Genomic DNA, 13,886 nt, shown 5'->3' on the forward strand with positions numbered 1-13,886 from the left:
TTCTCTCCACCTCCCTTTTTGAATATTGGGAGGTATTACCAAATCATGCGGTATCAATCATGTGCAGACTCTAGGATCCATGAAGAAATGAAATAAAATATAGTTGTTAAGTGTCTGTTGCAGGCTAACTATAAAAAGTGAACTCATTCATAAAAACCCATTTAGTATTTACATTCCTGCAAACATATAAAGTTGTTTAGCAAAACAAACTATAAACCAACAGCAACACTCAAGTGTGTAAACCTTATAACAATAAGCATTGGAATTTATGAATCCACTTCATAGATTATGTTACCACATGTAGCTGTTCAGTAAAGCTGTGAAATGACAGGTACCTTACTGTGATAGTGGATAGTTGTGTAATCATTCAAACAGCACCAAGCCCGGAATGGCATTCCCTTAGAATTACATCACCAGACAAAGTGAAACAATAAATAATTATGTTTTTAAACCTAGAAACATTTTTTCCAAAGTCTTAAAGGGTATAATTTTTAAACACCTTCATGGCTTGACAGGTTCCTTTGACAGCAGCTTTTGGCAGTTCCTTTTGATGCTCCTGACTGATCCTGGATGTTTTTGACAGGTTGATAGTTTGACAGTTCCTCTTAACAGGCCTTCGTGACAATTTTGACAGTTGTTCTTCATACATCTTTTGACGGTTGCTTTTGTTAGGTCTGTTGGCAGTTAATAATTTTATGCAATTTTTAAAGCATATTTGTGCCTACTTTCAACCATTCTAAACAGTATCTGACCTTTCTAAGATGGGTTACTGTGGTTATTCAAAGGAATCTAAAGTTTAGGCATTACATCCTGCCTCTACCACAGTTTGGAGCTGTGTGTGCTTGATTCTAACCATTCACACTGTGAAATAAGATTTTTCCTCATGTTGGAATTGCTTGTTTGCCAATTTCTTTAAATCTCTGTTTTCTTATTTTTATTCCTTCCACCACGAGTTTCTTCCTATCTATTCTGTTTAGAACTGTCCATAAAATCACCCCTCTTCATCAAGGAAAACAGTCCAACTCCTCTGATCTGTCCATATAGCTGAAGTTCCTCATCCCTGCGATCACTCTTGAACCTTTTCTGTCCTTTCTCGAATGTCTTCACATCTTTCCCAAACTGTGGTGCCCAGAACTGGATACAGTACTGTGAATGAGGCTGAACTAGTGTTGGATGTCAGTTTAACATAACTTGCCTGCTCTTCCATGCTTGTATTAGGATTATAGATTCATAGAGCTGAACAGCATGGAAACAGACCCTTCAGTACATCTTGTCCATGCCGACCAGATATCCTAAATTAATCTAGTCCTATCTGCCAGCATTTGGCCCAGGTCGCTGTAGGCCCTTCCTATTCATAGACCCATCCAAAATTAATATTAATAAGTTCAGGATATTATACATTTTACTAAACATTGTCTAAACTTGATCCACCACCTTTAATGTTTACCATGTACATGGAAGTACATGTGCTTCTCCTGCAATCTGCCTAGAATTGTACTCTTCAATTTAGATTTTCTGTCTCTGTTCTTGACGCCTGATGGCCCATCCCACCAACTTGTCTATATCCTTTGGAAGTTCTACAACATTCTGTTCACAGTGTATACAACGCTTCCAAGTATTGTGCCATGCACAACTTTTGAGTTTGCCCCCTGTACACCAAGGCCCATCTGTATCAGAAAGAGGAAGGGTCCCTGTACCAAAACCTAGGAAGTCCAGTACAAACCTTTCTCAAGTTTGAAAAATCCCTAATTTTGTTTCCTGTCAATCAGTCAATTTCATAATCGTGTTGCTGCTGTCACTTTTACTCCACCATCATGTCTTGAGATAGAAGAGGTTCCTGCAGAAGACAACCACAGCTCTTCTATGTTTAATCCGTTTCTTTCCTCCCTCATTTCTAACCTTTTAAACTTGTTATTTTGAAGAGCACCATACACAACATATCACTGATGCTTTTTTTGGTCTGTAACATTTAATTCCATGAGCAAGCATAGAAATCTTGAACCTACGCATTCACAAGTCTGGCTGTCGTAAATTTACCTTGGGGATCCACTGAATTCCTAGCTATGCAGTGACCTTTGATTTAGGGTTGTGTCTGGACCTCTAATGATCTGAAGAAGAATCTCTTGGGCAGAGTTGTTAGCCATGAGTTCAGTTTCTCCCGTTAAATTCCTGTCAACACTTGTGCAAAATGATTGAGCACCCCTTTAAATAGATCCAATCAGCCGGCTTATATTCTTTCTGTTTTCTCAATGCAGAGTCTTACCAGGAACGCAGCGATTGAGATAGCCAGCAATGTGAAAGCACTGCATAATGAAACAGAATCATTGCTTGTTGGAAGAGTTCCTCTGGTAAGGTGAAAGCATCGGTTAATTTTGCAGGCATTGACTCTCATTCTCTCTAACCTGAGCGTTCCATGTGCTATCAGTATTTGGGTAGGAATAAGATGTTTTTAGCAGGAAAGGATTCAACTGATCCACCAAGCCAACCCCACACCCTGATAATCCAACATTAGATCCACTCCTCATTTTCTTTGTCTCTATCTGTCTGTCTCTGTCCCTTGATTCCCTACCAGCTTGCCTTCAAAGATGTGTGGAAAAGCTCAGTCGCTGACAACATCTTTCAGATGTTCACTAGTGTCTGTGGAAAGAAATGGTCCTTTATTTATTTCCATTCAGTCACAACTTTGTCCACTTTCCAAATTGAACAGGTCCGAATTTTCCAATTGAGGACTAATTCAGTCATGAGGCATCTTTCCTATGTCCACTCAATTTCAAATGCCCCTCTCCACAAATAGCAAATTGCGAAATATAAGGCAGACTGTGATCTCCTGGGGTCATGGCTCTCATATTTCACGCTGGAAAGCATCAGACCACTGACATAAAATCATGTGAAGAAACACACTGGGTATCATACAATCCCTACAGTACGGAAAGAGGCCATTTTCACCAGCCCTCCGAAGAGGACCCAACTCCATAGTGTCCCTGTCACCCTGCATTTCCCACGGCTAACCCACCCAGCCAGCAAATCTCTAGATACTATGGACAATTTACCATGGCCAATCCACCTAACCTGCATATCTTTGGACTGTTGGGGGGGAGTCTGGAGCGCCGAGCAGAAACCCACACAGACACAGGCAGAATGTGCAAACTCCACACAGACAGTTACCTGAGGGTGGACTTGAAGCCGTGTCCCTGGTACTATGAGGCAGCAGTGCTAACCACTAAGCCACTGTGCCACCCATGAGCTGGGTAAAAGCCAACTGGTCCATTAAACCTGTCCTATATTTCAGTCATGTAAACCATGATCACAAGGCATTTCTGCTCCATGCAACTACAAAGACTGTCACTATTTAGATACTTCAATCAAATTTCCCTAAGTGCACATTTTTCAGGAGTCCAGCTTGTTAAGGCTGCCTATTGTAGTAAATAAGATCTTGCAAACTGAAACTTACACAGATCCACTAGATCATGTTCAGTGAGGAAATATTTAATAACCATCTGAACCAGTCTAATTCTGCATTTAGTATGGAAGGGAATAATTCCAAGCGTAAATCAATTACTGTGGTTTTGGAATGTGGAAAGGCCTGTTTTAGATCTTCAGTATTGCGTTCCGGTAATATTTCTGAATTTCTCTTTCCTCTTCTGCATGGTTTACTTTGTAGTCCCATATCGAAAACTGATAGAGCTAAAAATAGGTAATTGGGGCAACTGTGCTCAAACATCCTGTGAATAGAAAATGCGGGAAATGTAAAGGAGCTAGACAGGGAAGAGATTGTCAAAACCGAGAGCTCATTAGGCACAACACTCCATGCAAAGTTGCATGGCTTGCAAGATTATGTAGCATGAATTGATCCATATACTTGAGTTGCACCTCCAGTGTGTAACTCATGAAGTATTGGTTGTGAAAGGGCCACGTGGGATAGAGGGACCGGGATAGATGCGTGCCAGCAGCAACATAGGCTGTATACTGCACTTGCTTTGCATTTGAAGGCAAAGGAAGACCAGCAAGAAAATGTTATTCTACATCATGGAATCAGGTATCTAGAAGCAGGTCTTCCTTCTATTCCAAAGAGCCTTTCCTTCAGCATATGTTGATAGTAGTCTATAATTTCTGCTGACTTGAGCACAAGACTCCTGATCAACATGCAAACGTCTTGTAAACTTGTCCAGCCTGTGGAAAGAAGTGAAGGCAGTTGGGTTGGACCAGGCATCAGAATATTTGTGCCTGGTAATGAGGGTCATGACCACTTCAAAGAGCAATCCCTTGGAAAGCGAACAAAAACAAGGCAACTTAGTGGATGGTAAAGCCTTGCAAAGCACATTGGCCCATTTGCTGTCCCAGTCTCCAGTCAGGTGAAGGGGGATGTAGAGAGAGACACAGAGATTGGGGAAGGAACCAAGCTGGGTCAGTTTACTAAAGTTTGGAAAAACAAACACCAGCAGAGAAATTTTAATCTTTTATGTTTCAAACCTGCGAAAAGAGGGTCTTCAGTCTTTTCCCTACTCTGTCTCACACAGTCCCACTGTGTGATATCAGCTCATCATGAGATGTGAAGATGCTCATCTATATAATTAAACTGACAGTGATGGCTAGAATAACCATTATAAATATAGTGGCTAACTGCTTTTATCTTTTGAATTCCTGGCAGCAACTAGACTCGCCTCAGGAGGAGCAGTTGTCAACAGCATTACACCTTGTAGATGTTGAGTTGGGAAAGCTTGCAGAGATTCCATGGCTTTATCATGTGCTGCAGCCAACAGCTGAAGAGGTATGGCGCAATGAGATTCTAATCTGTATTGGTATAAAAGCCAGGGCTCCTCATTCTCAGGTATAATGTTCTCAAGGCCCTGTGGTGCATGACAAGACAAGGAAAGATCTTGGGATAGGGCACACTTGATATTATGGATGGAGATGACATGGCTGCCAGATAATGCGATCCCTATGAATGGATGTCATCTGAAGCTTAGGGTATGTCCAAGTCAAACAGGAACATTATAAAGAAATCGGAGAAGGGAAGCTAGCCAATGTGATCTCCACATTCTGCACCATTATTTGGTAAGTTGAAGGCCGACCTTCCAAATCAACTCCTTGTACCCCTCCGCAACCCCACATTCTTTGATTCACTTACAAAAGCATAGTAATGTGACTGCTGGAAATCTGGAATAAATAACAGAAAATGTTGTAAGTCCTGGGCATATCTGGCAAAACCTGTAGAAGAGGAAACACAATTAATATTTAAGTCAATGGCCTTTATCATTTCATTTGTTTCACACAGAAAGCCTACTGACCCCAGCATTAAGTATGCTTCTGCACCGGCTATCGACAGTTCTAAGTGCAAAGATTTACAAACATCCGAAATGAATCCAGCTAACCTGTTATCCTGGGATTTTGACACCCAGCTCTAGATTTGTTAGAAGGTAGTCCCCTCGGCATTTTCTCTGATGTGCCCTCTCAGAATGTCATACATTTCTATGAAATCAGCTTAGAGAATTTAGGGCCCTTTTACTCCATCCTTCCTTTTACCACAGTTCTCTAATCCTTGGAATGAATCTTTGTCGCAGCCTTTCCAAGACAAGTATATCTTTACTTGGGAAAGGAGTCATAAAGTCATTCAGCAACGAAACAAGCCCTTCAGCTCTCCTGGTCCATGCCAACCAGCTTTCCTTACCTGAACTGGTCCCGTTTCCCTGTCCTTGGCCCATATCCCTCTGAAACCTTTCCTATCCACTTACCTGCCCAAATGTTTTTGAAATTTTATAATTGTATCTACCTCTATCACTTCCTCTGGCAGCTCGTTCCATACACACACCACCCTCTGTGTGAAAATCTTGCTCTTCTGGCCCCTTTTAAATCTGTCCCCTCTTACCTTAAATCAATGCCCTCTAGTTTTGGACTTCCCTACCCTTGGAAAAGACCTTGGCCAATCGCCTTTTCATAAACCTCCATAAGGTCACTCCTCAACCTTCTACACTCCAGAGAAAAGACTCCTTGCCTATCAAGCCTCTCCTTATAATTTAGACCTTCCAGTCTTAGTAACATCCTTGTAAATCTTTTTTGCAACCTTTCCAGTTTCGTAACATCGTTATAGGAAACCAACAATCTACTCAATACTCTGGGCTCAAGCTCACCAAATCTCTACATAATTATAAAGAGACAATTAGAAAGAACAAGTGAGGCCCTTCAAAATGATTGGCTAATGTCACAGCCTCTGAATCAGGCGATTATAGGTTCAGGTTGCCCTCCAGAGTATTGACCACAGAATCCAGGCTAGCACTGCAGCGCAGTACTGAAAAAAAAAATGCATTTAATCATGCTTTGGAATGGTACGTCATATATGTAATTTCACAGCTCCTTTGATTGTTTCACACCGCTATACCTCCACAGCAATGAGAGGGGACAATGTCAGTATGGCCTGAATCACATTCCCACTGGCCCTGAGGGAGTGCTGCACTATCAGAGGTACCAGTTCTTGAATGAAGTGAGACCCCAGGAATGTTCAGAGAATTCCATGGCACTAAGTGGAAGAAGAGAAAAGAAAATTTGCTCTTGTACTGTGTACTAATATTTATCCCTCCTGTAATATTGCTAAAAAGTTAAGATTATCTTGTGGTTGGTACTTGTGGGAATTTTAGGTGCACAAATCATGATGTCTACGTTGCGAGAATGCCGAAAAACATTCTGTTGATTTTGGGGTGTCCTGAGTCCATGAGAGGTTCTCTGAATTCAAGTCTTCAACAGCTCTATACCTCCTCCTTTAAAACACTTAATATTTTGACCTCAACTACTTCCTGTGACAGTGAACTCCACAGGCTCACCATTACCTCAAGACTGGATAAGCTGGGACTTTTTTCAGTGGAGCATAGGAGGTTCCAACTGAATTGAATTGAATTGAATTAGCCTTTATTGTCATATATACTCACTTAATATAGTGAAAGATTTATACTTACCTTTGTACCTAAGTCGTCACTTTATCTAGGCACAGCTTCTTTAGTTACGAGGGCTTAGACAATAGAGAAATAAAATGCCTAGCATTGCAGAAATAAAAGTTCAGTTTAACAGACCACACTGGCACCAAACTTCCAGTCCACATAGGACCCTGGCGGCAGACCGTGCTGGGCTTCACTTTGAGTATCATGAGGCTGAGAGATCACTTTAGACTGTCACACCGGGCTGAGGAGGATGACGGGAAAGTCACCATGCCATGCCATAGTGGGAGGTCGTCACACCAGGCTCGGATCATCACCAGAGAATGGGAGGGCCAAGAATCGTCACCACAGGGCTGGGAATTATTGCTCACCCAAGGCTGGGTCTTGTCAGAGGCCCGTGAGAGAAGTAAGTAAAAAAGCACTAAGAGGAAGATAAGAGAAGCTAAAGATAGAAAAGATATAAGTTTATAAAAGAATGACAGGTATAGATAGTGTTAATGATAGTTGTCTTTTCCCTAGGATGAGGGATTTCAAGACGAGGGGACATATTTTTAAGGTGAGAGGAGAGAGGTTTAAAAAAGGATCTGTTTCCATGTGGTATGACTCTGAGTCTATCTGGGTGAAGAAATTTCTCCTCAAGTCATTCCTGAAAGGTTTACTCCCGACCCTTAAACTATGACCCCTTATTTTGCATTCCCCCACTATAAGAAACATCCTTGCTGCATCTAACTTTTCTAGTCCTGTTAGAATTTTATATTTTTATATATATGCTGGGCATTGCAACAGAAAGGGAGAATGGATTTGCATATCCTCTTTCACATTAAGAAACAACGCAGAGAAAATTAGCCGTTACATCCATGTGATGGCATAATTGTGCTGTCTAGAGCACACTGATAAGATTGGTCTACACCATGTGTTATAAATTAGTGTCTGCTATTATTTGATGTGAACGTGTGTTGGATGATCTGCTCAAATTGTATCTGTGCCCTGCAAAGAACTTTTCTGGCCATATTGGGTTGAAGGAAGTGCGGGCTACTTGTGACGTCTGGCTCCCATCTGCTGCGATCAGTAAGTCCACAAACTACACGCCGATGCTTGGTGCTGAACAGTGACCCCTGACTCCACGTAAGACCTGCCAGATAACATGAGAGCACTTAACTTGTGGAAGAAGGTTTTGCTGAATAGAGTTGTCTCTGTTGTTGAGATTGGTTTAGTCCTTATAACACTTTCAACTAACAAAAGAATCATCTCCTTTTCAATAGGACCATTCACTGGAATTTGCCAAAAGAAACAGTCGAAGTGCTATGTTCAGAATTGTGCCAAAGTTTAAGAAAGAGAAAAGCCAAAGGCATAAGGCAGCTCCTCAGCCAGGTAAGGCATCATTACCCTTGTTCATTGACAGTTAATCACCTCACACCACGTTAGCCATAAGTGATGTTTTCACTGTTACAGGATCTCCATCAGACGAACATTTACTTTACATCGAATTATCTGTGGAGATGGGAGAATAGAATTGGCAGATAAGGAAGTTTTGGGTTATTATCAATTCAAGGGGTGAATTAGGGAAATATCTAGAACAGGGAAAATTGATTTTAAAGCATTCTAGAAATATTTCCCAATGAACACACTTTATTTAAATCCAGTAGCTCTGATGTACGTGCCATAAGAGAAACCATTTGTGTGGAGCTGCTCTTGCTCCTTTGGGTTGATTTTTCAGGACAATTCACTTGCAAGTTATTCGTAGCTACGCACCATGTCTGTAGTTATTACTCTACTTTCTGAGTGTTCCTTGAGATTGAGACTGCACAGCAGGCAGTCTGCAATGCCGTGGTGCACATCAGGTTACTAAATACTCCAGAGAAATTAGCCTCGATTACAGTCACACAGTTCAACTCTAACACTGTTCTTGTTCCATCTCCTACTGGACGCACGCACACGCACGCACACACCCCTCATATGCATGCACCAGCATACACACGTGTATGTGTGGACACAGAAAGACACAGGCACCACATTCCAGACATGCCATGCCCCACACTTTCTGAAACAGACACACGTATCTCAATAGTACCTAACAAGTGAAAGCGTGAGTAGAATCAACAATTCTTTCCAGACTGCAGCCTAACGTATGATAGGATTTAGCAACATTCCTGGTACAGCTTCAGCAGCAACTGTCTGCCAGCTAGAGAAAACAGTTTCCACAATTATGCACACTTCCATTTCTTGGGTACTGTCTCACAGGACACTGTCAGCTTACAAATCTGAGGTGCCTTATCAACTTTTTAACAAGCCCCTCTTCAGTGGGTTGGAGGCCTCAAAGTAATGTGCCATCACTTTTGATTACAGATCAAGAAAACAGAAACCTCCGGAGAAACTCAGCTATTCGGAAGAAAAGATACTGGAATCGAAATGTTAACTCTGCTTTCTCTCCACAGCTGCTGCTGGACCTACTGAGTTTCTCCCACAATTTGTGCTTTCGTTTTAGATTTGCAGCATCTGCAGTCCTTTGTTTTAATATTATTGATTTCAGATACCCTAGTCAACTGGAATACATCAGCTTTACTTGTCATAAGTTGTTGACCTAGCCCTTAGCCAAGGATTTTTGTGAGATAAATAAATTGACTTCCTTTCCAGATTGCTGGATCCTTCTCTCCCTTTAACACAGGTTCATCCCATGGCTTGGATTTTGATGTTAAACTGCAATATTGCTGTTAGGAAGCACCCTTTGGCAGGTTCTACCGATTAGCCTATCATTGAGATTGTGAATTGCAGTCCTTGTGAGTTAATCTGCTAAACCATGCACCATGAGTGTCAGGAACCTTTCAGAAATACCTGCAAAGGACATCCTACACAGTTTTATCGGATGGAGTCAAATTTATAAACCAGCACTGAATTGGATGGGTGACCACTAACAATATTGCATCTCCTTGTCTTTCAAAGCGATAATAATCAGGAGTCTGTAGTATATCTTTACACAGTTTTTAAAATGAACACATTCTTTCTCATTCCAGTTCTGTACGCCCTAACTCCTTATTATATGGAATAGTAAAATAGAGGTACCAGCCCAGTGGCCCACCATGTCTATGCTGACCGATCTAAACTAATTCTTTCTGCCTGCACATGGTCTTTCAGCCTGCACATGGTCTTCCTGCTTGCACATGGTCCCTTCCTTGCCTGTTCATGTGTCTGTCTACATGCCTCTTAAACATTGCTACCTCTGTCTCGACAGTGTCTTCCAGGTACCTACCACGCCCCATGTGATAAGATCTTCCTTGCACACCTCCTTCAAACGTGTCCCCTCTTACCTTAAACCTCTGCACCCTAGTATTTGAAATTTCCACCCTGGGAAAAAGATTCCAACTATCCACTATGTACAACCCTCTCATAATTTTATATGCTTCTATTAGGTAGCCCCACAGCCTTCGACACTTAAGCAAATACAATTCATGTTAATTCAACCTCTCTTTTTACCTAATACACTCCAATCCAGGCAACATCCTGGTAAGCCTCTTTTGCAGCCCCTCTGAAGCCTCCACATCCTTCCTGTAGTATGGTGACCAGGACTGAACACAGTACTCCAAATGTAAATAACTAAAGTCTTATACAGCTGCAACATGTCATGCCAACCATTATACTCAATGCCCCAACTGCTGAAAGCAAGCCTTCTTTACCACCTTATTCACAGGGAGCTATGGACTTGTACCCAAAATCCCTCTGTATTTCAGTGCTGTGAAGGCCACCTATTGTAAGACTATGCCCTGGTTCTCCCCCATGGGAAACATCCTTCCTGCATCTGCCCTGTTGAACCCTGTAGGAATGTTGTATTTTGGAGTGAGATTACCTCTTGTTCTTCTAAACTCTCTCTGATGAAGGGTCTAGGCCCGAAACCTCAGCTTTTGTGCTCCTGAGATGCTGCTTGGCCTGCTGTGTTCATCCAGCTCCACACTTTGTTATCAAGAGAATATAGGCCTAGTTTCCTCAACATCTTCTAAACCCAATGCAAACAAGTTGAGCTAGTCCACACTTTCATCATAGAACAACCTCTTCATTGCAGGTATCAATATATGTAAATCTCTTCAAAAGTGTTCCAGTGCATTTATGTCCTTCTCTGAATAAAGAGAACCAAACAGCACAAAGTATTCAAGATGTGGTCTCACCATTGCACTGCATTGCTGAAATATAGCATCTTTACTTTTAAGTTCAATCCCTCTTATCAAAAAGGATAACATCCCAATAACCACCTTGTTTACCTGCTGTACCTACATACTGACTTTTAGGGATCTATGTGCATGAATCATACAATCTTTCTGCACCATGGAATTCTACACTTGTTCTTCCATTAAGTAATACTCTGCTTTCTTGGTCTTCCAATCAAAGGGGACAGCATCAGACTTTCGTGCATTGTAGTCCATCTGGCAGATTTTTGCTGGTTTTCAACATATCCGTATTTCTCTGTAACTTACTTACATCTTCTTCATAGCACAGTTCCCTGTCTGTCTTGGTGTCCCCTTTGAATTTAGCACTGTGCTTTTGCTCTCCTCATCCAAATCATTGATTTAAATTATAACAGGTTAAGGCCTCAGGTCAGACCTTGACTGACAGTGAGGAGGAAGATATTAGGTTCAGGAAGTTACAATGGGCAGATCGGTGGCAGATGGAATTTAACTTTGATAAATGTAAGGTGATGCCCTTTGGTAAAAGGAACAAGACAATAAATGGCAGGACACCAGGAAACTTAAAGGAACAAAGGGATCTCGTAGTGCTCGTCCACAGATCCATGAAGGTGGCAGGATGGTTTAATAGAATAGAACGCACACAGAACTTTGATCAGGACACAGCTGGATTACTGTATGCAGTTCTGGTCTCCACACTATACGAAAGGTGGGATTGCAGTGGAGGGGGTGTAGAGGAGATTCAACAGGATATTGCCTGGGATGAAGCATTCCAGCTATGTAGAGAAACTGGATAAGTTTGGGTTGTTTTCTTTGGAGCAAAGAAGGCTTGGGGGGACTGGATAAAATTATGAGGAACATGAACAAGGTGGATAGAAAGCAGCTGTTTCCCTTAGTTGAAGCCAGCATAATCTTAAAGTGAAAGGCAGGAGGTTCAGAGGGTATTTGAGGAACAATATTTTCTCCCAGAGAGTGCGCTGCCTGGGAAGGTTCTTGAGGTGACAAACCTCACAACATTTACAAAAGAGCACTGAAGGTATAATAATAATGAAAACTAATGTAGGAAAGTAAGACTGTTGAAGGTAGTGTTTTATTTTCGGTGGCACAGACTTGATGGGCCAAAGACCCTATCTGTAATATATGATTCTATGACCCTTATGGGGCTCCACTCATCAAATCCTAACCATCAGACCAAGACTCATTTACTTTACACTGTTTCCTGCCAGCCAGCCAGCCAGCCAATCACTGTCTGTTAATATGTTGCCTCCTAAACCATGAGCTTCCATTCTACATTATATTCACAAACTCTCCTTTATGTATAGAATCACAGAGAACAGCAAGTTAATGTGCAAATATTTTATGAACTCTGGTATTCTTCTCTGCTATTCTCTGTTGGTTCTCACACCCCTGCCACGTTAGCTTAAAGCTTTTCTATCAGTGTTAACGAGACTGCAAGGAACTCCGTCACACGTTCATCTGCCTTTTCCTTCAGTTTGAGCGATTAGCACAATATCTGTACGCACATTCCCTTCACCACTGACGCTCAGAAGCAGCAGTGTTTACTATCTGTAAGATGCACTGCAGAAATTTGCCAGACACTTAGACAGCACCTTCCAAGCCCAGAACCGTTTCCATCCAGAAAGACAAGATCCTGCAATTTCCCCTGAAGCCACTCACAATCCTGACTGGGAAATAAATCATTGCTCTTTCACTATCGCTGGATCAAAATCCTGGCATATTCTCTCTGAGGGCATTGTGAGTTAACCTACAGCATATTGCCTGCAGTTCAAGACAACAGCTCAGCACTATCTTCTCAAGGCAAACTGGGAACAACCAATAAATGCTGACCCAACTAGCAAGGCCCAATGAGTGAATGAAAAATAAATATCTGTATTCACTTCGGTGTGACACTGCAAGTAATCCAAAGATTTCTACATTTGAGATCCTGCTTACTAGTCTTCTGATTACTTCCCTAAATTCAGATTGCGGAACCATATCCTCCTTCTTAGCCAAGTCATTGGCACAAACATAGATCATGAACTCTGCCTGTTCACCCTCTCCTAAAAGAATGTCTTGCAGATATTTAACAACATCCATGGAAGCCCATTCCACCCTGGAAGCATGTCTATAGCCACATTCTCCACAGAGAGAAGCAAGGAAACCAAATTTCAAAAGAGAACATCAGTTTACACTTCATAATAAAAGTCTGCTCATTGTTTGGAAGATTTTTCTGAAGAAGGGTCGAGGCCCGAAACACAACTTTCCTGCTCCTAAGATGCTGCTTGGCCTACTGTGTTCATCCAGCTCAACACCTTGTTATCTGTGGTTGGAAGGTGGATTCTGGTTGAGTCATTGCCAATGGAAGAATTAATACCACCAACCCCCATCCCCAAAGTTTTGTTTAAATTCCAAAAAAAGCAAGTAAAAACCTGGTTTGATGTGTTGCCCAGGATAATGCACCAGGGAATAGCGATCCTTTTTTTTTGTTTTGAGAAAAGTGCACTGTCTAGTCAGGTTCTTTCTATTTGTGGAGGACAAAATCCTGCTTAGGAATACATGAATTCTTTGGTCTGTCCTAATGACTGCAAGATGAAAAGCTTCGACAGTACATATAGAACGCCCAAGTTACAGCTTGTGCCTGAGTACAATTCTTCTGCCACTGTCAATGGCTCACAGTGCCTAAGTGACAGTGGGTTCATAGATCTGATTGAAATCATCCCCATTTAGCACAGTGGCAGTTCCACACAACTCAGTGGAGGATATGCTCAATGTGAGGACAGGACTTTTC

At 41.7% G+C, this 13,886-nt stretch overlaps 1 protein-coding gene across 4 annotated transcripts in view; it reads left to right on the forward strand.

The window, feature by feature from the left end:
- The window catches only part of dgkh (diacylglycerol kinase, eta), a 529,882-nt gene that overhangs the window by 479,680 nt on the left and 36,316 nt on the right, over positions 1 to 13,886 (forward strand). For all 4 annotated transcript variants that reach the window (XM_048541055.2, XM_048541057.2, XM_048541059.2 and 1 more), the window contains 3 exons: positions 2,256 to 2,348; positions 4,649 to 4,768; positions 8,189 to 8,297. In XM_048541055.2, the coding sequence (XP_048397012.2) occupies positions 2,256 to 2,348; positions 4,649 to 4,768; positions 8,189 to 8,297 (322 nt within the window). The remainder of the gene's footprint in view (positions 1 to 2,255; positions 2,349 to 4,648; positions 4,769 to 8,188; positions 8,298 to 13,886) is intronic.

The sequence above is a fragment of the Stegostoma tigrinum genome, chromosome 12 (genome assembly GCF_030684315.1).
Source record: "Stegostoma tigrinum isolate sSteTig4 chromosome 12, sSteTig4.hap1, whole genome shotgun sequence".
NCBI lineage: Eukaryota > Metazoa > Chordata > Chondrichthyes > Orectolobiformes > Stegostomatidae > Stegostoma > Stegostoma tigrinum.